This window comes from Epinephelus fuscoguttatus, unplaced genomic scaffold (genome assembly GCF_011397635.1).
Source record: "Epinephelus fuscoguttatus unplaced genomic scaffold, E.fuscoguttatus.final_Chr_v1 AP022699.1".
In the NCBI taxonomy this organism is placed as follows: Eukaryota; Metazoa; Chordata; class Actinopteri; order Perciformes; family Serranidae; genus Epinephelus; species Epinephelus fuscoguttatus.
The window spans coordinates 543,751-570,339 of NW_026057521.1; the positions used below are offsets into that span (position 1 = coordinate 543,751).

Consider the following 26,589-nt stretch of genomic DNA (forward strand, 5'->3'; position numbering starts at 1 on the left):
TTGCCCACTCAAGTCGGTTACGATGACAAACTGCAGTCAGGTGGAGACCCTGATGAGGACGACGAGCATGCAGATGAGCTTCCCTGAGACGGTTTCTGACAGTTTGTGCAGAAATTCTTTGGTTATGCAAACTGATTGTTGCAGCAGCTTTCTGGGTGGCTGGTCTCAGACGATCTTGGAGGTGAACATGCTGGATGTGGAGGTCCTGTGCTGGTGTGGTTACACGTGCTCTGCGGTTGTGAGGCCGGTTGGTTGTACTGCCAATTGTCTGAAACGCCTTTGGAAACAGCTTATTGTAGAGAAATGAACATTCAATTCATGGGCAACAGCTCTGGTGGACATTCCTGCAGTCAGCATGCAAACTTGCGACATCTGTGGCATTGTGCTGTGTGATAAAACTGAACATTTTAGAGTGGCCTTTTATTGTGGCCAGCCTAAGGCACACCTGTGCAATAATCATGCTGTCTAATCAGCATCTTGATATGCCACACCTGTGAGGTGGGATGGATTATCTCAGCAAAGGAGAAGTACTCATTAACACAGATTTAGACAGATGTTTTAGATCTTTGAGTTCAGCTCATGAAAAATGGGAGCAAAAACAAAAGTGTTGCGTTTATATTTTTGTTCAGTGTACATACATAGATGCCGCACCCTGGCCTGTGGGCTGCGTCAGTGCCACCGCCATCTTGCCAAGGTGCTCTGACCGGTTCAGACCCGTGTCAGACTCGGCAAAAATGCCACATTTTTGCTCTGCATTTGGGTGTACTAACGAAAGAAGTGTTAAAACCAAGCAGAAGGGAATAAAATTCCACAGGTAAGAAGTTGTTTTACAATATTTTACTGTTACGAAAATGTTTAATGAGATATATATCTCAAAAAGTGATCCTTTAAGCTAATCAAGTAAAGTAACTGTCCTGATCTGGTCCTAATGCCAAATTAAGCTAACGCTATGTCACACAACTTAAAGAAAAAAGGTTAACATTTATATAATAGTACTTATAAAATTATCCCGGGTGACTCCTCAGTCATCTGCAGCTGTCACTTCAGACCTGAGGACTTGACAGGACTGGGCAGACTGTCCGTTTAAGGGACGGAGTGACTCCTTCTCTATTCAATTTTCCCAAGCATCTCTGCAAGGACTACTAAATATAATACTATTGTACACTGTATATATTTTTTGTAAATATGACCTAATAATGTAAACAGTTCTGTGCCCAGGCTCCCATGAGCACTGTGGTGTTATACATATGAGATTAAAGCAAAATTTTGTGTAAACATGCAGCTCTAAGTCATTTATTTTCACTTGTACAAAACCAACATTTGTTAATCAGAATGCGTAACTACACTGCAGCTCGGCACAACCCTGCTGATACACTATTTTTTGCACATTGTGTGACTTAAAATGTGAAGAAATATTTATAATCAAAATTAATAATTAAATGACATCATGATGGGCATTGTACATCTAGTAAGAAAAAATAATATTTATTACATGGGGAAAGTTTAGTTGTGTTGTAGAACTATTACTGTTACTTTATCTACATAAGATCAAATATTTTGGTATGAAAAGCTGCATTTTTTATTTAACCAAGTATCCTGTATCATAACTACATGTCTGACGATTGTAACAAACCAAACTGCATGAAAATCGGTTGAGAATTCAGCGAGTAATGATGATTTTAACCATAAATAGTCTCCTGCCGCAATAGACATACATGCATTACGCAGCACGGCTCCACCTGGGCAAGATGGTGGCCACGTTGACGTATCGCTCCAATGAGGAGCGCTGTTGAATGCGGCATCTACGTATATATATCTATGACATCCGACGGCCAAGTAGCACGTACGTTCTGTGCCTGCGTGAAAGTAAATAACGCAAAAAGGGAAACCGGAAGTCCGTTGAATGCGTGAGATCAACAAAGTAGCGCGGAGTGACAGAGTGATACATCCTGTCAGCCGAGGGGTTTCCTATCTGTGCAGCCGAGCACCACAGCACCTCCACGGACTATTACATTCAGACGGTCCCAGTGTTTCCTCCGCAGGCCCCACTTCACTCAGCTTCACTCAGCTGCCCGACAAACCTGCTGCTTCTTCCCACTTTAACCTGAATAACGAGCCAGGGCTCGGTGCTCTGATCCAAACGGAGAGCCGGGGCTAGCTGGGAAGCTAGCAGAGGCTAACTGGTTGTGCTTCTGTCTTTAGCATTGTGTAACACTTTGCTAGCGAGTTAGCATGCTAATGTAGCTTATTGATCGTTACTCACCGGGAAATCAATTGTTTACAGCTCTAAACAGTTCTACGCCGTCCCACTTGAAGTCGCAGCTCATCAATCATCTCGTCTGCATCTGTGTTCCACTCTGTGTTAGATTTCTGACTTATGACTGTTTTTTAATCAACCAATTTCTACCCATTTTTCCTCTTCCTGCTTCTACACACACCACGCAGCATCAGTCAAGGGGACACGCCGAGAGTGGCATAAAGTTAAGATGCTTACTCGTATCAGTTTTTATCACACTGAAAACAACACATGACAACTGCCACCCGAATTAAAGGGACAGTAACACAAATAACCTGGGGTTTAACTAACCCTGGTTACACCCTCCCCCTCTTACTGCATGAGGCCCTGCTTGGACACTATACCCTATAAGGGACTTGATAGGGGCTGCTAGACACTGGGGTAATGATATCTTGCAGGCTTTCAAAAAATGAGCTAAGGGCAAGGATCAAGGGTTTCCCCAGCTCATCATAGGTGAACTTGTGTGGAACACGCCTCTCTCTGTTGGAACGTCTGGGCTCAGGTGATTGGTGTGTTTGAATGACATTTGTATCCTCTTCAGGTCCTTGAGGGACCAGGTCATGCTGCTGATCAGAAAGAACCGTGTCACTTTCCTCATGAACTAGTGAGATGTTTCCACTTCCTTCCTCTTCCAGTGTGTCACACTCTGGAATGTCTACAATGACATGATCCCTTAAATGAGTGAAAGGTGAGTCTACAGGTTTTGCTGACTGATCAGGACTTAACTGCTTGGATGAGAGTGAGCGCTGTGAATTAAAGTCAGGAGCGTTTGGGTTCAGTGAGGTCAGAGGTCGCCCCCTGGGTATACATTCTATCTCCTGAACAAAGGGCCCCCACGAAGTGATTTGTGGTGGTCCTCCAAAACCGCAACCAACCTCCTCTTCATCTGTCAAATCTTCCTCTGAATCATCATATTCTGCCTGCTGCTTTCTCACTTTACTGCTTCTCAAATCCATTTTCCTTGCTTGGCTTAGCCTTGGTCCCTGATCTGGAGTATCCTCAACAGGCAGAAACCCACAGGGCAAAAGCAGATCTCTGTGAAGGGTGCGGTGTGGCCCACTGCCCTTGTCAGGCTTGACAACATACACAGGGCCACCATCAATTTGTTTCACAACAATATGAATAGGTCGCTCCCACCTGTCAGCCAACTTATGTTTCCCCCGCACGCTGACATTCCTCACCAGGACACGGTCACCTTCAACTAACTCAGCAGCTCTGACTTTGGCATCGAACCGCAGCTTGTTCCTCTCTCCTGCTTTCTTGGAGTTTTCAGCTGCCAGGGTGTAGCTATCATGGAGACGTTGGCGCAAGTTCTGCACATATTCCGAATGAGTCTTATGAGTCTCAGTGGGAGAGTTGGTGCCCAGGATGAGATCAACTGGGAGGGTCGGCTGCCGGCCGAACATCAACTCATATGGGGAATACCCCGTTGTATCATTTCTAGTGCAATTGTACGCATGTACAAGGGGTTTAACAAAATCTCTCCAATGTTGCTTGTCCTTTTCCTCCAAGGTTCCGAGCATGCTTAACAGGGTCCTATTAAAGCGCTCAACAGGATTTCCTTGGGGGTGATAGGGTGTAGTGCGGACCTTCTCTGCTCCAATCAGCGAACACAACTCTTTGATCGTGTGGGAATCAAAGTCCCTTCCCTGATCACTGTGAAGGCGACTAGGAAACCCATAATGGACGAGGAAGTTCTCCCAAAGGGCCCTAGCAACTGTACTGGCCTTTTGATCCTTTGTTGGTACTGCTACCGCGAACTTTGTGAAATGGTCAGTGATGACCAAAATGTTCCGGGTGTCATGGCGGTCAGGTTCAAGGGACAGGTAGTCCATGCAGACCAACTCTAATGGGTAAGTTGTTTTGATGTTTACCATTGGTGCTGCTCTCTGTGGTTGAGCTTTTCTCCTAAAACATCTTTCACAGGTTTGGCATTTCTTGTCAATGGACTCCTTCATCCCTGGCCAATAAAATCTGGCTCTAGCCAGACTTAACACACGCTCAGGGCCCAGATGACCAACTTCATCATGTAACTCATGAAGAGCTCTGTCTCTATACTGCGAAGGCAACACAAGTTGATAGACCACGTCTCCTCGATCAAAGCACATCCTGTGGAGGATGCCATTTCTAAGTTCAAGTCTGTTCCACTCTCTGAGGAGCAACTTGACCTCAGGCTCCTCAGTGCTTATAGTTTTGAAGCTGGGCTTCTGCGCACCATCCAACAAGGTGATGACTTTCCTAAGTGATGGGTCCTCCCTCTGTGCCTTATACCAACATTCCTTCGTCATTCCAGGCAGAGTGGTTTGGCCTTGGTTAGCAAACAATTCAGGCACTGACGAAGCATCTGTGGCGAGAGACTCTGCAAGAACAGGAAGTTGCAGTGAGATGACTGTATGACGATGACAGAGTGCAGAGATTACATCTGTGGGGATCTCCCTTTCCTCCCCCTCTAAAATGCGTTTTGCCATCACTTCAATCCTCTCTTTCTCCTGTATGAAGTCCTCATCCTCCTGAGGTGGAGCCTGCAGCCGTCGAGACAGACCATCTGCATCCCTGTTAGTATGTCCTGCTCGATACTTGATGTTGAATCTGTAAGTTGACAGGGCAGCCAACCAGTGGTGTCCTGCCGCATCAAGCTTGGCAGAGGTAAGGACATAGGTGAGCAGATTATTATCTGTCAGAACAGTGAAATCTGTACCGTAGAGGTAGTCATTAAATTTTTCACAGATCACCCACTTCAAGGCTAGATACTCTAGCTTGTGAGTCGGGTAATTTTTCTCACTCTTTGATAAGCCTCTACTGGCGTAGGCTATCACCCGGAGCTTCCCACCTTGCTCTTGATAAAGAGCAGCTCCCAGACCCTCACAACAAGCATCCGTGTGTAACATGTATGGGAGCCTGGGATCTGCAAAAGCAAGGACAGGAGCAGATGTTAACTTGCTGATGAGCGTTCTGAAAGCAGACTCACACTCAGATGTCCACTCTGCATCAAAGGGGGCTCGAGGATGAACACAGTTCTTGGGCCGCTCTCTTTTGTAGGTTTTACCTCTCTTCTTGGCTGAATACCCAACAGTGAGAGAGTTGAGGGGCTTGGTGATTTTAGAATAGCCCTCCACAAAACGCCTATTATATCCTGCGAAGCCCAAGAACCATTTCAGCGCCTCTCTGTTCACAGGACGAGGCCAGTCTTTGAGAGCAGAGACTTTATCTGGGTCGGTGTGGACCCCTTGGGCATCTACCACGTGACCAAGGTATTTTACAGATGACCTGAAGAACTGGCACTTCTCAGGTGAAAGTCTTAAGCCATAGTCCCTGAGACGGTGTAATACCTTCATGAGTCTCTTGTGCTCTTCAAGGGTCTCCGAAAAGACTATGAGGTCATCTAAAAATATGAGAACCTCACTCATATGCAGGTCTCCCACACACTTTTCCATGAGACGTTGAAAAGTGCTGGGAGCATTGGTCACTCCTTGTGGCATACGGTTAAATTCGTAGAAGCCCAAAGGACATGTGAACGCTGTCTTCGGCTTGTCCTCCTCTGCCATCTCCACCTGATAATAACCAGACCTGAGTTCCATCACTGAGAACCACTCAGGGCTGAGAATGTCTCCTCAATATTGGGAAGGGCGTATGCATCTTCTATAGTGCGAGCGTTCAACTTCCTATAATCGATACACAGCCTTCTCTTCCCATTTTTCTTCCTCACCAACACCACTGGTGAGGCAAAGGGACTCTCAGACTCGCGTATTATTCCAGCATCAAGGAGCTCTCTGAGGTGCTGTCTTACAGCCTCCCTATCACCGGGGTGTATCAGCCTTGGGCGCTCTTTAAAAGGCGTCTGGTCCTGCAAGCGGATATGGTGCTTCACAGCGGTTGTGTGACCCAAGAAGAGCTCGTCGACAGCAAAGACCTCTGTGATGGAATTTAGCTGGTCTGCAATGCGTCATTTCCATTCCTCAGGCATAGGTGAGTCATCAAGATTAAATGCAAGCCTCTCACTTGGCATCTGAGAATCAGTGGCAACAGACTGCATGGCGTTCAGGGGCATTGCATTCTGAGCAGCAGATATTTCACCAATGACACACTTTGGAGGCAGAGTAATACTGTGTGGTCTGTTGTGTTCCTGAAAATGACAGGGATCTTGCAGGAGGCCTTACAGGTAATGTTCATAAGTGCACATTCAAGGAACAGCCCACCAGGCAGGGAAGGAGACTCGGGGGGTTCAAGGACAAAAGATGTGCTAGGATGTTCTTTCCCAACCCTGACATCTCCAACCACGCACTGCTTGTGCCCTGCTGGAATGGTGACGGGATTCCTCCCATGCAACTTCACAGGACAAGGTGTGTTTTCATTTTTTCGCATTTTGGCAACATACCGAAGGAGACATGCAACCATGTCCGACCTCCTCTGGAAGGTCGGCCTGTCATGATCCATCCCACGTTGGTAGAGTTGCAGCAGAACATTTGTGCCAACCAATATTGGAATTCTGCTGTTAAACTGGCACTCGGGGACAACAAGCGCTAGAGCAGTTAGCTGCTCCTCTACACCAGTAACACTGTCAGGGAATGTTAGAGGGACCTCAACATAGCCCAGATAAGGTACAGACTGACCTCCAGCCCCTTCAACCTCGAGCAGATGATGGATGGGCCGAATGGGGGAGGATGCCAGGTTTTCGGAATGGAAAGTCTCTGAAATGGTAGTAACCTGAGATCCAGTATCAAGGATAGACTGACAACTTGTGTCCCCTTCAGAGACTGTAGAGACACAGCGAGGGCCCACCAGCCCAGGAGGTAGGGTGTGGGGAAACCCATCACTGGCCGCAGGGGTTCCAACCCCTGTCTCCTCTTCCACGTTGTGGGTCATTGCTATGGGACCTATCTGATCGACGTCCTCAGCTCCTGGTCGTCCCGCCGCAGGAGCCTCTACAAGTTTAAAAATGCTTGGGGGGTTCCCTGTCGTGCCCAGAATCTATTACTTTTGTCTCGAAGTTCTGCATTCTTTTTCCGTACAAGGCCAGGGTTAGGTTCGTTGGTGCAGTTTGCAGCAATGTGACCATCTTCTCCGCATTTAAAGCAGAACCATGGTCTTGGTTGAGTGGGAGTTTGGGACGTCAAAGGATTTGTGACACGGGCTGCTAAACTTTCACTTTGCAAGGTTTCCATCCTTGTGGAACTGCTTGGGGGCTCTACAAGCTTGACTTCTTTTTTGTCTTTGTGTATTAACTGTGCCACTTGTTTCCGGAGTTCTGCGACCTCCCTTTCAAGTTTGGAACTTGTATCAGGCTTTTTGGGAATTGTGGCAATAGGTTCCTCATCAAATACTGGCAGGCTCAAGACTGAATGAACATGTGCTGCAGCCTTCGTGCTTCCTAGATGTTTTTTCATTCTGTCCATCTTGGCGGCCCGCTGGTCCTCTTCTGTTCTCAATAGCAACAGCAATTCTGGGAAAGATGGGGGACTAGTTTTCTTGTGCTCAAGCTGAAGGCCAATGATCAAACTCTGGTCCCAACATCCTCTACAAAATTGCCTTAGTAAATACTTGTCTGATTCTGCAGGTGAAACTCCCCCTCTAGAGATGGCTTTGGTAAGAAGGGTTTGGAGGCGGTTCAGATAGACAGAGGGTTTCTCTCCAGAATTCTGGTTTGAACCCAAGAACGTCGCGAATAGCTCTTCCCCATCCTCTACCACTCCAAATGCAGATTCAAGCTGAGTGAGGTAAGCCTCAGGCAGTGCATTTGTCCCAAGTGGCTTAACAATGTCAGCAGCTGGGCTAAGCAGACTCTCCAAGATCCAAGGGGAGCTGAGAGGGGGGGCATTGGAAGCCGGATTAGCTAGGCTCGGCCCAGCATTGTCAGGCTGACCTTCATCAGTTGCTCCGTTGTCACTACTAGGTGTAGGAACATGTTGATCTGACAACTGGAGGTGAGTATCAGGGCTCAGTGGGGGAACAGGGTCAGGTTGGACAGGTTCTAACTCTCGCTGAAGCATATTCCAAAAGCCAGCTTTACTACTCCCAGCAAGAGTGTTCAGTTCAGCTAAGCATCTTTGGGCTAATTCTCTCCCGAGCTCCTCTTGACACAACTCACAAATGGTTTTCACATGCCAGGTAATGTTGGGATCATAAGGGCTAGGCAGATGGCCAAGGTTTGCAGGATCAAGCCTCGAAATTGCCCGCTCTGATGAGTACTCTACAAGGGTTCTGGCTCTTGGCTGATCTGGCACATCAGGAACCCTGACAATCTTCTTAATGTTCCCATTGACCTTAAAGAAGTCGGTTATCTCTTCGTCAGTATACTGTTCATTTATGCCTGTAACATAAAGGCAACTAGGCCCATGCACGTCAAACTGGTTGCAAAGATCCATTTTATCATGTACTGGGCTCTATTTGGGGTGGAACCTAGCTTAATTGCAGCAGTCTCCTGGCTGGCTCGCCATAATGTAACCCTTACCCGTTCTTGTCACTTTAAGATAGTGTTAAATGTATCAAATAAGAAATGAGGGTTGACTCTGTTCTAGGTTCGATGAGGAGACTGCTGATATTTACCTGCCTAATTGTTAAATTAGACCTTCAATATCCACCCCAAATACCACACACACACACACACAACAGACTGACAGTTTTAAAGGAGATATATTGAACCCAGTAAAGATATTTTTTTTCCACAACACAGTGTCTCAATAAAAAAAATAGACTGTGAGTAAATTGTAAACAAAAGTGAGTACTGGATTAGAATACTACAGTACCTTTATCCATTCAAAATTGGATTCACAATACACAGTTCTATTAAGTACCTTTGTTGTACCACAATTGGCCAATCGAATATTTCGAACAAAATAAAAAAAAAACTCTCTGAGATCTCAGGTATATAAAAAAAAAGAACTGTCCCAAAAGTTCAAATGAATAGGAAAAAAAATAAATAAATATCCCATAAAAGAACAAAATGAGTGCACTCAGAAAATCCTACCACCCTCTTTAACAGTGAATGTCCAAGGTGAGTATTGCGATGGCGGGGGGGGGGGGGGGGGTTTGGAGATGTGGATGTGGATGACCCCTTTTCCGAAGGTGAGTGACAACCAGAATGGAGATGTAGATGGATGACAGCGGAAAATGGTGGAGGAACCAAGGACCCAATGAAGGACTCTAAAAAAAACCAGCCTACACAGCCATGGAAGATAATTACTCATCTAGCACTTAATAAAAGTCCATTTTGATATATATATATTTAAATAAAGTTACTGCTTTACAGTGTCCATTTTACCTTTTTTTCATCATATCTCACAGTACACAGAACATGAACTGACATAACATTTCAAAATAAACTCTGCTCATACTGTAACCTATTTACATTAATTTTACTGTTCATGACAGGGCAGGACACCACTCCAAGAGCTAAACACACTCAGATAAGCTCAGCTGCATGAAATCCCTGGTGCAACACCTATTTAGCCTGCACCAAGCCGTTGTCAAGCATTCATACACAGTAATTAATCGATTAACAATACAAGATTCATAAAGCATGTAAACACAGGCTTCAGACATTAATGAATTACTCCAACCTGCTCCAAGTTTATCCCGACTGGTTTTAGTGAGAGTACAAGGCTCATCTTTAAGTCTTTAGCATTGTGTAACACTTTGCTAGCGAGTTAGCATGCTAATGTAGCTTATTGATCGTTACTCACCGGGAAATCAATTGTTTACAGCTCTAAACAGTTCTACGCCGTCCCACTTGAAGTCGCAGCTCATCAATCATCTCGTCTGCATCTGTGTTCCACTCTGTGTTAGATTTCTGACTTATGACTGTTTTGTAATCAACCAATTTCTACCCATTTTTCCTCTTCCTGCTTCTACACACACCACGCAGCATCAGTCGAGGGGACACGCCGAGAGTGGCATAAAGTTAAGATGCTTACTCGTATCAGTTTTTATCACACTGAAAACAACACGTGACAACTGCCACCCGAATTAAAGGGACAGTAACACAAATAACCTGGGGTTTAACTAACCCTGGTTACACTTCCCTCCGGTCATGCTGCGGCTAGTCTGAGTGGGCGGAAGTTCGCTGCATAGATCAGCCTCTCACTGGGCGGAACGAGCCACCTGATGAAGTCCCGCCCTACCACCTCCGGTTGCAGTTTTCAACACGTCCTTTACGGTGTTTGATCTTGCGGGGATGTAGCCATTTTTCTGCCATGGTTTATGTCCTGTAGGCGATATTTTTAGTAAGTTCATCATTAGTTCCTCATTATTTCCTCAGTAACTCCTCCTCTGAAATTTGATCATGAGTTATCTCCAAAAGTAGATCAGGAGCCAGAGCCTTTAGCTATCAGGCTCCTCTCCTGTGGAATCATCTTCCTGTTACGGTCCGGGAGGCAGACACCGTCTCCACATTTAAGACTAGACTTAAGACTTTCCTCTTTGATAAAGCTTATAGTTAGGGCTGGCTCAGGCTTGCCCTGTACCAGCCCTTAGTTAGGCTGACTTAGGCCTAGTCTGCCGGAGGACCCCTTTATAATACATCGGGCCCCTTCTCTCCTTCTCTCTCTCTCTCTCTCGTATCCTATTACTGCATCTAGCTAACCCGGCCATTCTGGATGTCACTAACTCGGCTTCTTCTCCGGAGCCTTTGTGCTCCACTGTCTCCCAGATTAACTCATACCGCAGCGGTGCCTGGACAGCGTGACGTGTGTGGTTGTGCTGCTGCCGTGGTCCTGCCAGATGCCTCCTGCTGCTGCCATCATTAGTCATTAGTCATACTTCTTCTGTTATTATACACATATGATTATTGTCACACATGTATACTGCCAGGTATTAATACATACTTTCAACATATTGTACCGCAGTAACCAGAACTATAACTATAATATTATTACTTTCATTAATGTTGTTGTAAGCTACTGTCATTACCTGCATCTCTCTCTCTCTCTCTCTCTCTCTCTCTCTCTCTCTCTCTGTCTCATTGTGTCATATGGATTACTGTTAATTTATTATGCTGATCTGTTCTGTACGACATCTATTGCACATCTGTCCATCCTGGAAGAGGGATCCCTCCTCAGTTGCTCTTCCTGAGGTTTCTACCGTTTTTTTTTCCCCATTAAAGGGGTTTTTTTGGGGAGTTTTTCCTTATCCGCTGTGAGGGTCTTAAGGACAGAGGGATGTCGTATGCTGTAAAGCCCAGTGAGGCAAATTGTGATTTGTGATATTGGGCTTTATAAATAAAATTGATTGATTGATTGATGATTGAGTTACTGAAGAACTGACCATTAACTAATAGTTAGTTCCTCATTAGTTCCTGAATAACTACTCCTCTGAAATTTGATCATGAGTTACTGAAGAACTGACCATTAACTAATAGTTAGTTCCTCATTAGTTCCTCACTAACTAATCCTCTGAAATTTGATCAGGGGTTACTGAAGAACTGACCATTAACTATTAGTTAGTTCATCATTAGTTCCTCATTAGTTCCTCAGTAACTACTCCTCTGAAATTTGATCATGAGTTACTGAAGAACTGACCATTAACTAATAGTTAGTTCATCATTAGTTCCTCATTAGTTCCTCATTAGTTCCTCAGTAACTACTCTAATTTTGTGTACCTTAGTTCCTCAGTAATTACTCATTAGTTCCTCATTAGTTCTTCAGTAACTACTCTAATTTTGTGTACCTTATTGTAAAGTGTTACCGGTCTGAGCACAGAACCTTGTAGAACTCCAAAACAAACTTTAGTACGTAGACATGATTCATCATTAACATGAACGAACTGAAAACGATCAGATAAATAAGATTTAAACCAGCTTAGTGCAGAACCTTTTAGGCCAATTAAATGTTCCAGTCTCTGTAGCAGAATTTGATGGTCAGTTGTGTCAAATGCCGCACTAAGATCTAATAAAACAAGTACAGAAAGGAATCCTTTGTCTGAAGCAATCAGAAGATCATTTGTAATTTTAACTAGTGCTATCTCAGTGCTATTATGCACTATAAATCCTGACTGAAATTCTTCAAATAAATTATGATGGAGAAAATCACACAGCTAGTCTGCGACTACTTTCTCGAGGATCTTTGAAAAAAAGGAAAGATTAGATATTGGTCTATAGTTGGCTAACACCTCAGGATCCAGGGTGGGCTTTTTTAGGAGAGGTTTAATTACAGCTACCTTAAAGGACTGTGGTACAAAGCCTGTTAATAAAGATATATTGATCATGTCTAATATATGAAGGTAAGACTTCCTTTATTTTCTTTTAAAGATATATTTTTGGGCATTTTGCCTCTTACACGTTTTGTTCCCAGACTAAATGAGATTCTTCCAGTTTGATTAATTGCCAATTCCTTTCAAATTTTCGCAATATTTGTTATAATTTTCGTGTTTGAGTGTTGTACCAAGGAGCGAACTTTTTTTGCTTTGTTAACGCCTTTTTAAGAGGTGCTACAGAGTTGTTTACAGTGAGCCTGCAGCACTATTGACAAGATGATCAATTCGGGAGAGTTTAAAGTCGGTACAGGAAACCTCTGTTACAGAAGGACATGGTATTAAATTCAACGTCGATGGAATCTTTGCCTTAAATTTTGCGACAGCACTATCAGCTAAACATCTAGTTGCTGAGTGGTGTGTAATCAAGTAAAAAGAAATCAAAAGTTGTTAAATAATGATCTGATAGAAAGGGTTCTGTGGAAAGACTGTTAGGTTATCAATTTCAATTCCATACATCAGAACTAGATCGTATGGCTAAAACAGTGAGTGGATTTAGACTGACATATTCATTGTGACACAGCCAGGTTTCAGTGAGGCTGAGTAAATCAATATGATAATCTGATAACAATATGATAACTAATTTGTTTACTAACACTGCTTTAGATGATAGAGACCTGATATCTAACAGTCCACATTTAATTCTCCTGTTTTGTCTTTCTGTCACAGAAGAGGTTTTAATTTTTATTAGGTTGCTATGCACAACTCCTCTTTGTTTAATTTTAGAGTTAGATAATTTAGGTGGTCGGGGGACAGACACCGTTTGATTCAGATTTGGGAGGGGTCCAGATAAAACTACGGAGTCCGACATAGTTTTAGCATATTCACACACCGAGGCGACATTCATTTTTGTGACCTCCGATTGGCCTCCGGGTGTCATTGCCGCCGATGTGAATGACAGTCTTATTAAATCTATGTTTAGCCTTAGCCAGCAGCTCACACTATTGGTGAACACTTTGGCAAACTTTTCAGGTGAGGATTAGGGCCTTGTGAAAAAAGAGAGAGCTCAAACTCTTTTATGTGGCCCCCATCTTCTGTAAAACATTTAATCCAGTTTGACAATAGAACAAACAAATAAAAAATGCCATGCACTCCATGCAACAGCAGTATGTTAAGTTGGAGAGATTGCTGGTAGCATCCATTTAATGTGATACTGATGATGAATAAATCGTTCAGCCGGAATATTTCTGTATTTTCATACTACCAACACCTTGCATGGCAGATATTGCCAAGAGGTATTGCTTAGAAAGCAAGCTTAGGTTCAAGTTAACTGTGCCACAAGAGAGCAACACAATGAAGCTGGTGTAGTTACATGGATTTGAATGGAGGCAGAAGGCAACAGGCTTCTTGAGATATTGTTTTTGTGATGACAGCAATGCAAAGCAGTCAGGGTTACCACGGTTATGAAAAACCTGAAAGAGTCATGGAATTTCAGTCACATTTCCCAGGCATGGAAAAGTCCTGGAACTTTGTTGTGTGTCATAAAATTGTTAAAATAATCTTCTGTGGATAACATTCCATGTAATGTTACACAACAGAAAATTCATTTTCTGTAGCTGTCAATGTAACATAGCTCTAATGTGTGTCAATGTATGATGGTTTTTTTACCATCTCTTTTTTTTTTTTGCCATTTTCTCCCTAGGTTTGTCTCTCCCTTCCTTTGTGCTAGCAAGCTGAAATTATGTTTTTAAAAGATATTTTTATGGGCATTTTAGCCTTTAATTGACAGGACAGGTGAGTGTGAAGGGGGGAGAGAGAGGGGGAGCGACACGCAGCAAAGGGCCACAGGCCGGACCCGAACTCCGGGCTGCCCTGCACATGGGGCGCCCGCTCCATCCACCAAACCACCAACGCCCCGCTGAAATTATGTTTGAATAGAGTTAGGGTCTAACATGTTTGAAAACGCTGGGCATATGGGGCAAGAAAATAAAATTCTTTATCAGTTCTTGAAAATTCATAGAAATAATTGGAAAAGTTGTCCAGGAAAATGTGTGGGAACTATGTTATACTGAGGCCCATGATGACAGTAAAGCTAAGAGGGCCAGGAAAAAAAATCTAAAAGTTAAATGCACTTATGTTTGGTCTCTTCTGTGCAGAATAACAGACAGAAAATCATCTCACTTGCAAGAAAAAACAACTTAAAATATACTCAACAGGTTCTTATCTCAAGTATCGTATCCCATATCGCCACTTTGACTTTCAAATCTATATTCTATATGCTAGATATCCTTCTGCGTCTGCTGTTGACATTCCAGGATGTCACAACCAACACCAGGACATCGACAAAAGCACATGGTAAGGTTTAGAATAAACATTATGGTTTGGCTCTACATTCATATAGACCGCAAACACCGGGCTCCAAGGTTAAAGTCTGGCATTTCAATCAGGAGAGACACGTTTTTAGTTTTGGAAAAAAAAAATTTAATTACAAGTACACATGAGAATGAAATGTGAAAAATGTGAAAAGTCTTTGGAGATTAGACCCCTTCGAGATGGTGATCTATAAGGAGAGTGATGAATCCGTAGCCAATTAGGGAACCCCCCCGGGGTCTAGACACTGGTGGTGGTAGAGGAAGTGAAGAAGAGATGAGGATTAGATGGATGGGTGCTGATGATCCAGATGAGTAGAGGAAATGAGTCTTTAGGTTTGTCTTTGACCTTGGATATGACGGCTGAAGGTGAACGGGGTGGAGGAGGGGCAGCGATTCTGCCTAGAATGACAGCTGAAAGCGGCAGAGGAGAGAACAGATTTAAAATCTTGTAGTGACAACCTGATTGGATGATGAAGGTTGTGGCTAATTACGATAGGACAGCTAGAAGAGTGCACGCCTGGAGGCAGCTGATTGGAGGAAGTAGTGGGAGTGGGAGAGGGAGAATTGTGAATGAGTGAGTGCAGGAAGGTCTTCTTGATGAACTTATGCTGAGCTTCATTTCATTTTGTTGGATCCACCATCCTTCCCACCCTACTTTCCAGCTTCTTATATTACACCAGCAGCTTTCCAAACTGACGCCATCCAGCAGTGTATCATACTGTCATGACAGGTGCTGTCTAGCTGCACAGCAGCGTCTCATACTACTGCCGAAGGTGGCTTTTGGCGTTGTTGTCTGATGATGAAATCACTAACAAAGCAGCAGTGCTTGATGACTTCAGAATGAGAACGGGCTGGAATACTCGATAGTCATTATCTAGTGCCTGTTATGATAACCAAGTTATAATCCAAAATGCTGGAAATGTCAGAGGGCAGAAGGGTACGTTCTTGCATGCCATGTGGGAATGTCCCTCTGTTCTCCCTTTTTGGAAAGAGGTACTGAAGAAGCTTGGAGAATTTGTAGGGAAGCATTTGCCATAATCTCTTGAGCTTTACCTTCTTGGGAGTAGAGAGCTAGCACCACAAGGTGTCATTAAAGCACAGTTCATACTGATACTGGCAGGCTCCCTCATGGCAGCAAGATTAATCTTGCGCAATTGGAAGAACCCAAGTAGGCCAAGAATTTCAGAATGGACTAAACTTAAGACTGAGACTGCATCTTTTGAACATCTGATTGCTAAAATGAACAACATTGAAGGGAAGTTTCAGTGAGTATGGAAACCTTATCTTTTGCATTTACACACCAAGGACTAAAGAATTATGACAAAACTAGTGCTGGTTATTTTGATTTAACTGTATACGGTATGATTATAGGTTACTAGGAGGTCTGTGCTATATTATTTTTTTTAATTTATTTTATTTATCCTGTTTTTTTTATTAATTAATTAATTTATTTTGTTTTCTGCTGCTTTTTTGTGTTTGTTTGAATGGGCATATGTATGTTTGATCATAAAATGGAAAATAAAAATACTTTAATCAAGATAAACAAGCTATAATATATTTGGTATTCTTCAAAACACACATTTCATTTCTCCTGTGTTTGAGACAAATGAACTTGAATGTCTGTATGGATTATAACCAGTTTCTAAAGGTCCTGACGCACCAAGTCAACAGTCAGCCGTGCATCAAAGTCGGGCCATTGGTGAGCATGTGCTGCCCTCATTAGTGTGGTGTGTCCCACGCCATTGGCCCTTGTCTGCACAAGTCAGCTGTTCTTCCGCATCGGCTACTCCGGAGTCTGTCGTTGAACTAAATCACTCTGATTGGCAGTTCAGCTCAGCGTACAAGAAAAACAGAAGTGAGGAAAGTAAACAAAGAGCTAAAGTCCAGAGGGAGTGAGACAAAACAAACGTGTTCCATAAGGACAGATTGTTTTTCTTTATCCACTGAGCACTTTAGCAGAAACATTTCCTGATGGTTTGTGTTATTGTTTACTAGTGCATGGTAAATATGCTCTTCTCTTTCAACACTGGATTGTGTTGTTACTGTACTAACTGGCTAACTAGCATCAAGACAGTCTTCCTGGTTCTCTTTTTGAATGGTTAATACTTGGGCATTAACGACTTTGATTTTTTTCAGGTCGACTTATCTGTCAATAAAGTCGAAGTTGAGTCGACAAGTCATTTGATGACGTCATCACATTGACACGGCGGAAGAAACTGAAGTATCTCCACACATGTGATGTGTGTCTGTCAAGGCCCAAACATACTCGGGCGGAACGGACTCTACGGAGGTCCGCGCGGACTCTAAGCAGACATCCGCAAGCCCTGTGCGCGCAAAGCTTAGATTTTACGACCACGCGGACTCCGCTCCGTGCATCAGTGACTGCTCGGCATGTATTTTTCATATCACGGGGATTTTTCATGGACATTTTTACAGGAAACTACAACGTGGAAGTGCGCTCGACTATGAAAGCCCGAATGACTGCGGACATTCCTCGCGGAGTCTGCTCCGCTTATAGTACGCCTGAGTATGTTCACTTCACGGATAAAGTATCAGCGTAAGCCAATCAGAGGCAGCGATTGCATTCTGTACACAACCACACGGAGAGAGAGAGAGAGAGAGAGAGAGAGAGAGGGAAAAAACACACGACTTGTCGACTCCTCCCGGGGGGTGTCGACTTGTGCCACTGACGTCGACACGTCGACAAATCGACTTTTCTGTTAATGCCCTAGTTAATACAGACTACTGCTGTCTGATGATGTGGAGAGTTGCAGGCACAGAACAATCTGGTTGACCATTGGCTGTAGTCTTTGCGGTGTGTTCATGTGCAACTTTTTTGGCCACATCACAGGCGACATGAGACCACGCAGCCAAGGGGTTTTGTTGCTGCGAGTTCTCTGAAGTCAGTTTGGTGTGTCTGGGCCTCAAAGTGCATGCAAGTGTTCCAGTGCACACTAGAAAGTGGAATGTCTTTCTGCATGTCAGTTCAGGAGCTTTTAAATGCAGTACCTTATCAAAACAATCACTCAGAATCTTTATTCACTTAAAATAACACAAGAACTCACTGACACAAATACAACAATGCACAGAAATGTAACACAGGGTCAAATCAGCTTAAAACTGAGACTCATACTGTGGGCATGCGTCCATCTCTTTAAAGCATCACGTTAGCTGTAAACAATTCAGATATGTCGTGTACATAAAAAGTCAAAATGAACCTAAAAAAGATTACAATGTCCATTTTGTGCACATTCAGGACATCGGGACCTCATTAGAGTTCACCTAAAATCAAAATCCCAAAAACAAAATGTTGTTTGGTAGGAGCAGAGCCTCAAAACTAATAAGCAGCTCACATCAACACATCAATTTGAAGCAGTTGTTGAAAACACACACAAACACACAATAAATAAAAAGTCAGTGCTGGAAGTAAAGTAACAGTCAAGAGGAGTCTGTCCAACAGATTCCTGGAGTTTGTGCGTTTGTAGCTTTGATTTATGTTTTAATGTTCAGTATTGGTTGCTTCTGACTGGCACACCTGCTGTTGCTCCTAACACATCTTCATGCTCCTGATGATGCTCCAAATGTAAAACTGAGAGCAGGAAACAGCAAACACTACCCCCTCAGAGGAAACACTACCCCCCAGAGGAAACAATCCTGAGAATGTTACATCCTGCTGTTCCCTGTGACACTTAGTACATAGTATGGAATTCAGACAAAGCAGTTATGAATCAGGAATGTCTCACTTACAGGTCCAGTGTGTTAGATTTAGGGGGGATTTAGTGGTGTCTAGTGGTGAACTGCAGATTGTAACCAGCTGAAACTTCTCCAGGTTAGAATTCCTTCAGTGTTCATTGTTCAGGAGGTACAAGAACAGCTGACAGTTTCATGTTACAAATCAATGTTTCTTCTTCACCGTTTGGCGTGTCGAAGATGGTTATTAGATTAGCAGCTGCTACTGTGTGATCACCTTTTTTCTGATCCAGATGTTCAGTTTTTTACTGTGAGCAAAGTTATCAACAGTGGTCTCTTCATCTTTGAAACAAATGGACTTTGTGATTAAACCAGTAAAAACAAAATAGAGCAGTTTCACTTCTGTTTCTTTTTTTGCTCATCACTGACACAATGCAAATGCAAAAACGTAAATGGCCCTGTCTAGAGCCAGTGTTTGTTTTGTCTGTTCTGGGCTATTGTAGAATTACAGCAGTGCACCATGGCAGACTCTGTAAACAAGGACCCGCTTCCTATGTAGATAAAAACGGCTCTAAGGTAACAAAATTCTAAGGAAATGACAACATGATTTTTATTTTCAGCTGATTATACACCAAAAAAACCCCCCATACTTATATTATATTCCATTTTTGTCGATTCAACACACTGGACCTTTAGGGGTGTGAGTCCACACAGCATTTTTCTTTGGCAGAAAAGCGGTGGCAGGCTGCTGGGGAGCACTTTATGAGAATGCTTCTTAAAAATACACTCAGAGCTCTTTTTTCTTAATTATGTGCTAGGTGTGGATTTTGTTTCTAGGACAACAATATCTCTTAGCTTGGTGGCTGACACAACGCTGACAAAACTGGAGTCCAGGGTGAAGTTTTTGGAAGACTCCGGCGCAAGCGGTTGCGTGTAGATAGGATAACCACAGTATTTTATTACCTGTCTCCACTGTTTGACATCAGAGAGACGGTAAATAGCTCTTTTCTAAAAGTTTACTAACTACTAAAATCCCACGTCCTGTCTTAACTATATTCACACTCTGCCTGTATGCGAATGTTTACCGTTGCTATGGCAACAAGTGACAGCTGACGTTAGCGTTAGTTAGCTTAGCTCAATCGTCCGACAAACAATAACCCATAAAATTATAATTCAACATATTTAAACAAAATCAACAACAGCTACCAACAGTTACAGTCTTTAAAACCTTAACTAATGTGTTGTCACAGATTAGATTGTCAAAATGAAAGTAATAACAGCTTAAAGGGGAACTAATGTTTTTTTCAATCTGGGTCCTATTTTCCAATCTACTTTTGTCTAAATGAGTGATAGGATGTTCAATATTTGACATTTCTCCACTACGAAGCTAGGGCTGACCTGCCTGCAGCCCATGAGCATGCGCTATATAATATAATAGGGCACTCAGACAGCTTCAAACAACGTCAAAATACTTCCACTAAAAGTGCATTTTTTTCCACACAGATAGGCTCGGATTGTTAGTATAATTATCCGACAAAATAACGGAAAGGAGAAATGAATGTCTGTGTTTACCTTTAGCTGGATTCGGACATGTTCCTCTGCCTGTTGAAATTTTAGTATATGTGCTACCGAAGTAACACTGCTCCCTCTCTCTCCTCGTCCGCTCTTCAATTTCAGTGAGCTCTGCATAGTTCATCTGCAGGAACTACGTTAGCATTAGTGACGGTTCCATCCAATCATATGCAGTTACCTTACGTTACAGTTCCCTTAAACAATATCACGAAGCACAATACAAACTACATAAACAAATTATCTATTAAGGGTACACTACTAAAATCTGAAGGTGCTTAGGTGACATTTACCCACCTGAAAGAATAAATGAAAACAAACGTTGATTTTACTGGTCTTCAGTAGCTTTACTCTTGGTGCAACTGCCAACTGGAGAACCAACCATTTATATACCCAGATTTGCTCTCGTGCCTTTACTCAAATCAGTTATGCTTTAAATTGAATGGGGGTGTCTGTATGGTATCTGTAAAGATAAAAAATCAATATCATATGCATAAAATAATGTCACAATTGAGTGGGCAGATACACAAAAATACCCTATATGTCACACTAACTTTATTTGTGAGTGTGCTATCTACTCTCTTTGGATGGCATATCCAGCTGCTCGACCTAATGACCAATGCAGGAGGTTGTTCCTGTTGCTAGCTATCCCAACTACACTACCACAAAAGCAGCAACGGGCCTGCCAACAGAGGTTCTGGATCTGGCCGGGTCAGACCTCCTGTGGCAGGCCTGTCGCTGCTTTCGTGGTAGTGTAGTTGTTTTATTTTCCGCACTTCCCTATTCCGGTATTGACTCTGACTTCTGATTGGTTAAAGTGGCCTTTCCGTTAGAAGTTACATCGCCACCTACTGCTTTGGCATGTGTATTACATCACTTGGTAGCAGGTTTTGTGGTTTTGTGTGGATATCATATGTTTTTATCACACCACTCTTGTGGATGAATATTTTTTTTTTAAAACGGACCCCGAATTCAGAATTGATTTTCACCACAGCTCCTGCACTGAATTCCCCGTGAACTACAGACCTCCCATGTTTGCAAGCGTACTAGCCTGATGAGTAGAGTATAAGAAACAGGCTAAATGACATGATGTTGCACACTCTTGTACAGTAGGTGTCGGTATGCACCTTTAAATTGTTTGCAATCCGCCAATAAACCAAGAGACGAAGAAAAAAAAATGCTTTGCAAGCTGTCATTCCAATTGAGACTGGCCAATAGAGATGTGTCTTACAGCTTTCAGTTTAGGCCCAGCCCACCAGGTTCAACTTTTTACTCGCAAAACTTTTTGACTTGCAAAAAGAAAAAAATTACTCATAAACAAAACTTTAGGATTTGCAAACAAAACTTTAGGATTTGCATTTTTTAATCAATAATTTTTTACTTGCAATAAAACATTTTTTGATTACAATATTAATACTTTTGCTCTCAAATCTTTTTTTTGATTGCAAAACCTACTCTGTTTGATTGAACAATAAAGAAACAAATGTAGCTCCACAGATGGGCTTTTCTGTCTTTGTTATGATAGTGGCCTAGCTAAAAGAGTGGCAGTGACATCACCAGCTCCTTTCTGAAAACATTTGGAGATTTTTATATAGATGCATTTGAAGCAGCCGCACAAAAAAGGGAGAACGCTCTGAATAAAGATGCCGGGGGCAACGCTTTTCCTCTAAGCAGATGCTCTCACCACATTGGGAATGACTGAAAAAAAGACATTGGTGTTGGGAAAAAAAACCCTATGTGGACACAGGCCCTTGACCTTTGCTCCTGTTTGTTAAATGAGAACGCTCACTGCCTACTTGAATGTGCTGTCCGTGTAAGCAGTCTCCCAAATCATGATCCTCTTCTCAAATGAGTGCTGATTTTTAAAATCTGCAAAATAGCTGGGATTTCTGAGGACAGTATTTGGCACAAAATAATTTAGCACTTATGGAACAAACCTTTTTGTCCTCCACTGACTTCAGCATTGAATATCACAACCACAAGTGAACTGTTTCTGATAGACTGCAGGAATTCTGCCTGGAGGGAAGTACAACTCCTCCCCTTTGTTCAAGCACAGGTACAATGCTCTGTCTAAATGAATGCCGTATAAAGTATGTCCCTTGTTAGAATATCTCACCTCCTGGTCCATGGCAGAAATGGCAGTAACAGAAAGTCAAAGGGGTGGGAAGAATCAGGGGGTACAGAGATGTCCCAGGCTGACAGAAAGATGCAAGGTTGTTTGGGACAGGCATCATGGAGTTGTGTAGTTAAATAAGGATTGAAGTGTATGGTGGAGCAGATCAAACCAAACCTGTTGTTCTCATCAACACCCTTTCTTAAACAGTCCATCATTCTAAATCTTAACAATCTCCCTCTTCCTCTGTAAGTGAGGAGCTCCACAGCAGGGAGCCAGACAAGCTGGGAGGGACTCAGAGGAGCAGCTGGACAGAGTGAGCTGCTTCATACCAGCCCTGCATCCTTGGCCATCTTGTAAAAAGCTCCTCTTTGAGCGATGAGATTGGAGGGGGAATCGAACTCTGCCATCTCTCCCTTGTCCAACACCAGGACCCTAGAGGAGCCAAAAAATTCATGAAGTTCTTTGGTATGAAGAGCACAAGCAAATAGCTACACCTACATCTATTAGTACTAAAGCCGCAGATCTGCTACATGCACCTGCATGTTTCTGCACACGTTATCTCTTGATAATGCCAAACTAATGTTTGACATCTCTAGATGACACAGAATCCAGTTATTATCTTAACATATCAAAGACTAGACATAAATAACTATTTATCTTGAGATAATAACTCAAGGCTAATAAGAATCATTGGCAACAATGACCACTGTTGGCTCTATGAACTGAAAACAAAGATAGGTATTTATATAACAAAGCCATGTGTAAAGACAGCTGTTTCTGTGTAGTGTCCCATACCTGGTGTAGTCCATGATAGTGTTAAGTCGATGAGCGATTGTCAGGACAGTGCAGTCCTCAAACTGAGAGCGGATGGTGGACTGGATCAGGTTGTCTGTCTCCATGTCCACAGCTGCTGTGGCCTCATCTAGAACCAGGATCTTGGTCTTCCTCAGGAGAGCTCTGGCCAAACACAGCAGCTGCCTCTGACCCACACTGCAGGGAAAACACAGAGACCGGCTTAAACAAGCTAGAGGCGGCACATCAGCAGGCTAGGGACACCATGATTTATCAGCCGAACATCGGCATCAGCCTGTGAACAACAAAAGGGTGTTGAAATCGGCAGGAAGAGAGCCAGTTAATGTTAGCTATTAGCAGCAGGTAGCTGGAACTAACAGCTAACAAAGGTTGCACTAAGTTACATTATGATCCTCAAGCTCTTTTCAGTATAAACGTGATATTTAAAATAATATGATACAACATAATACAGAAAGCATTTATTTCTTGTCTTTTATGAAGGACCTTTTCAGTAATTGCAGAATTGTAATTCTTACCAGTATCTTTATTTTTTTGTACAAATTATATTTTCACCTAAGGCCAAGTGTGGAAATGAATCAATCATCCTCATGCTCTGTGATAGTTAACCGGCTATTGAGCCTTTCTGCAGGTGCAGACCTGATTTTACTGTGCATGTGTTGGAAAACAAGGATATGAAGCCATGAGTTCTCATCTTTTTAACCTCTCTGATGGTGGCCAGAGCTAACTACTGACGGAGGTTGCATCAGGCCCCTGAAAGTGCACTGGGGCTTCAAGCCAATTTCTGTAGCGGCCAAACCGTGCAATTACAACGTCAGAGCCCGCCACGTGATGCCACTGTTGTGTTGACGTAAGCTGGTGACTGGAACTAACAGCTGACAGAGGATGCACTGAGTTACATACACACACATGCATACATGCATGCATGTGTGTGTATGTGTGTACATACATACACACATACATACATATATATATGTGTGTATATATATATGCGCGCACACACACACACACATATACATATATATATATATATATATATATATAGATAGATAGATAGATAGATAGATACACTGAACAAAAATATAAACACAACACTTTTGTTTTTGCTCTCATTTTTCATGAGCTGAACTCAAAGATCTAAAACATTTTCTATACACACAAGAGACCATTTTCCTCAAATATTGTTCACAAATCTGTCTAAATCTGTGTTAGTGAACACTTCTCCTTTGCCGAGATAATCCATCCCCCCTCACAGGTGTGGCATATCAAGATGGTGATTAGACAGCATGATTATTGTACAGGTGTGCCTTAGGCTGGCCACAATAAAAGGCCACTCTAAAATGTTCAGTTTTATCACACAGCACAATGCCACAGATGTCGCAAGTTTTGAGGGAGCGTGCAATTGGCATGCTGACTGCAGGAATGTCCACCAGAGCTGTTGCCCGTGAACTGAATGTTCATTTCTCTACCATAAGCCATCTCCAAAGGCGTTTCAGACAATTTGGCAGTACATCCAACCGGCCTCACAACCGCAGAGCACGTGTAACCACACCAGCCCAGGACCTCCACATCCAGCATGTTCACCTCCAAGATCGTCTGAGACCAGCCACCTGGACAGCTGCTGCAACAATCGGTTTGCATAACCAAAGAATTTCTGCACAAACTGTCAGAAACCATCTCAGGGAAGCTCACCTGCATGCTTGTTGTCCTCATCGGGGTCTCCACCTGACTGCAGTTCGTCGTTGTAACCGACTTGAGTGGGCAAATGCTCACATTTGATGGCGTCTGGCATGTTGGAGTGTTCTTGTCACGGATGAATCCCGGTTTTCACTGTTCAGGGCAGATGGCAGACAGCGTGTGTGGCATCGTGTGGGTGAGCGGTTTGCTGATGTCAAGGTTGTGGATTGAGTGGCCCATGGTGGCGGTGGGGTTATGGTATGGGTAGGCATATGTTATGGACAACAAACACGGGTGCATTTTATTGACGGCCTGAGGCCCATTGTTGTGCCATTCATCCATGACCATCACCTCATGTTGCAGCATGATAATGCACGGCCCCATGTTGCAAGGATCTGTACACAATTCCTGGAAGCTGAAAACATCCCAGTTCTTGCATGGCCAGCATACTCACCAGACATGTCACCCATTGAGCATGTTTGGGATGCTCTGGATCGGCGTATACGACAGCGTGTTCCAGTTCCTGCCAATATCTAGCAACTTCGCACAGCCATTGAAGAGGAGTGGACCAACATTCCACAGGCCACAATCAACAACCTGATCAACTCTATGCGAAGGAGATGTGTTGCACTGCGTGAGGCAAATGGTGGTCACACCAGATACTGACTGGTTTTCTGACCCTCCCAATAAAGCAAAACTGCACATTTCAGAGTGGCCTTTTATTGTGGCCAGCCTAAGGCACACCTGTGCAATATTCATGCTGTCTAATCAGCATCTTGATATGCCACACCTGTGAGGTTGGATGGATTATCTTGGCAAAGGAGAAGTGCTCACTAACACAGATTTAGACAGATTTGTGAACAATATTTGTGAGAAATGGTCTTTTGTGTATATAGAAAATGCTTTAGATCTTTATATATATATATATATATATATATGTATACGTGTGTGTGTGTGTGTGTGTGTATATATATATATATATATATATATATATATATATATATATATATATATAAAAGCATAAGCATAGCTTAGCTCAAGTCAGCTCAAATTCCAATGATTTCTGCTTCCTAGATGAAACTCAATACCTTCTGCATGTTTCACATTCAAAGTGTACAAGGAGCAGTAGAGTGGTGAGTGTGAAATGACTCTTTAAACCCTGAGGAAGTGTTCGCAAATTAAAAGGAAGCAGTCTCTCACTCACACCTGATTCAAACTGTCTATATATACAGCAGTTATACCTGAGGTTCTCTCCTCCTTCACTACACTCATGGCTGAGTTTGTTTGGCAGGCTGGACACAAAGCTCTTGAGATGAGAATACTCCAGAGCCCTCCATACTTCCTCATCAGAGTAGCTGTCAAAAGGATCCAAGTTCATCCTCAGAGATCCTGAAAACAGCACTGGGTCCTGAGAGAGGGGAGAGGGTCATGTGTCTGTGCATCACATAATGGGACAAACTGTTTAGTCATGTGATTTCTCTGGCAAAGAGTAAGATAGCTGTGCCCCAGTTGTGGATCTCTTCCTTAGGAGTGTGCCACCAACGCAGCCCTCAGAGGGACTGGCGCTGCAAAGCTGCAGCTCTTTGCTAAATGACATGCTCTACAGACCCATCAAAGCATTACTGTGAGTTCTGCCCCTCGTGTCTCCAAAACTACACAAGAGACACAGTGGACACATCCATGTCTGCATGTGTCCTACAAATTCCACCAAATAAGGCCACACTGAGAATTGATTCAATGAGGCCATACTCTGTCTTAGGCCCCGTTTATACGACAACGATTTCAACTGAAAACGGTAAACTTTAGTAGCATTTTGGCCGATCGTTTACACGACAGCAGCGTTTTGGGTGCCTGAAAACACAACGTTTTGAAAATGG

The 26,589-nt window shown here is 43.1% G+C and overlaps 1 protein-coding gene across 4 annotated transcripts in view; it reads right to left on the minus strand.

The window, feature by feature from the left end:
- Nucleotides 1–17,856: 17,856 nt before the first annotated feature.
- abcc1 (ATP-binding cassette, sub-family C (CFTR/MRP), member 1) overlaps nt 17,857–26,589 on the minus strand; it is a 119,967-nt gene continuing 111,234 nt past the window's right edge. For 3 of the 4 annotated variants that reach the window (XM_049570834.1, XM_049570833.1, XM_049570835.1), the window contains exons 29-31: nt 25,954–26,120; nt 23,021–23,215; nt 17,857–22,657 (exon numbers count right to left, since the gene is read on the minus strand). In XM_049570834.1, the coding sequence (XP_049426791.1) occupies nt 22,549–22,657; nt 23,021–23,215; nt 25,954–26,120 (471 nt within the window). In that variant the 3' untranslated portion in view covers nt 17,857–22,548. The remainder of the gene's footprint in view (nt 22,658–23,020; nt 23,216–25,953; nt 26,121–26,589) is intronic. The other variant, XR_007448858.1, reaches the window with a different exon arrangement.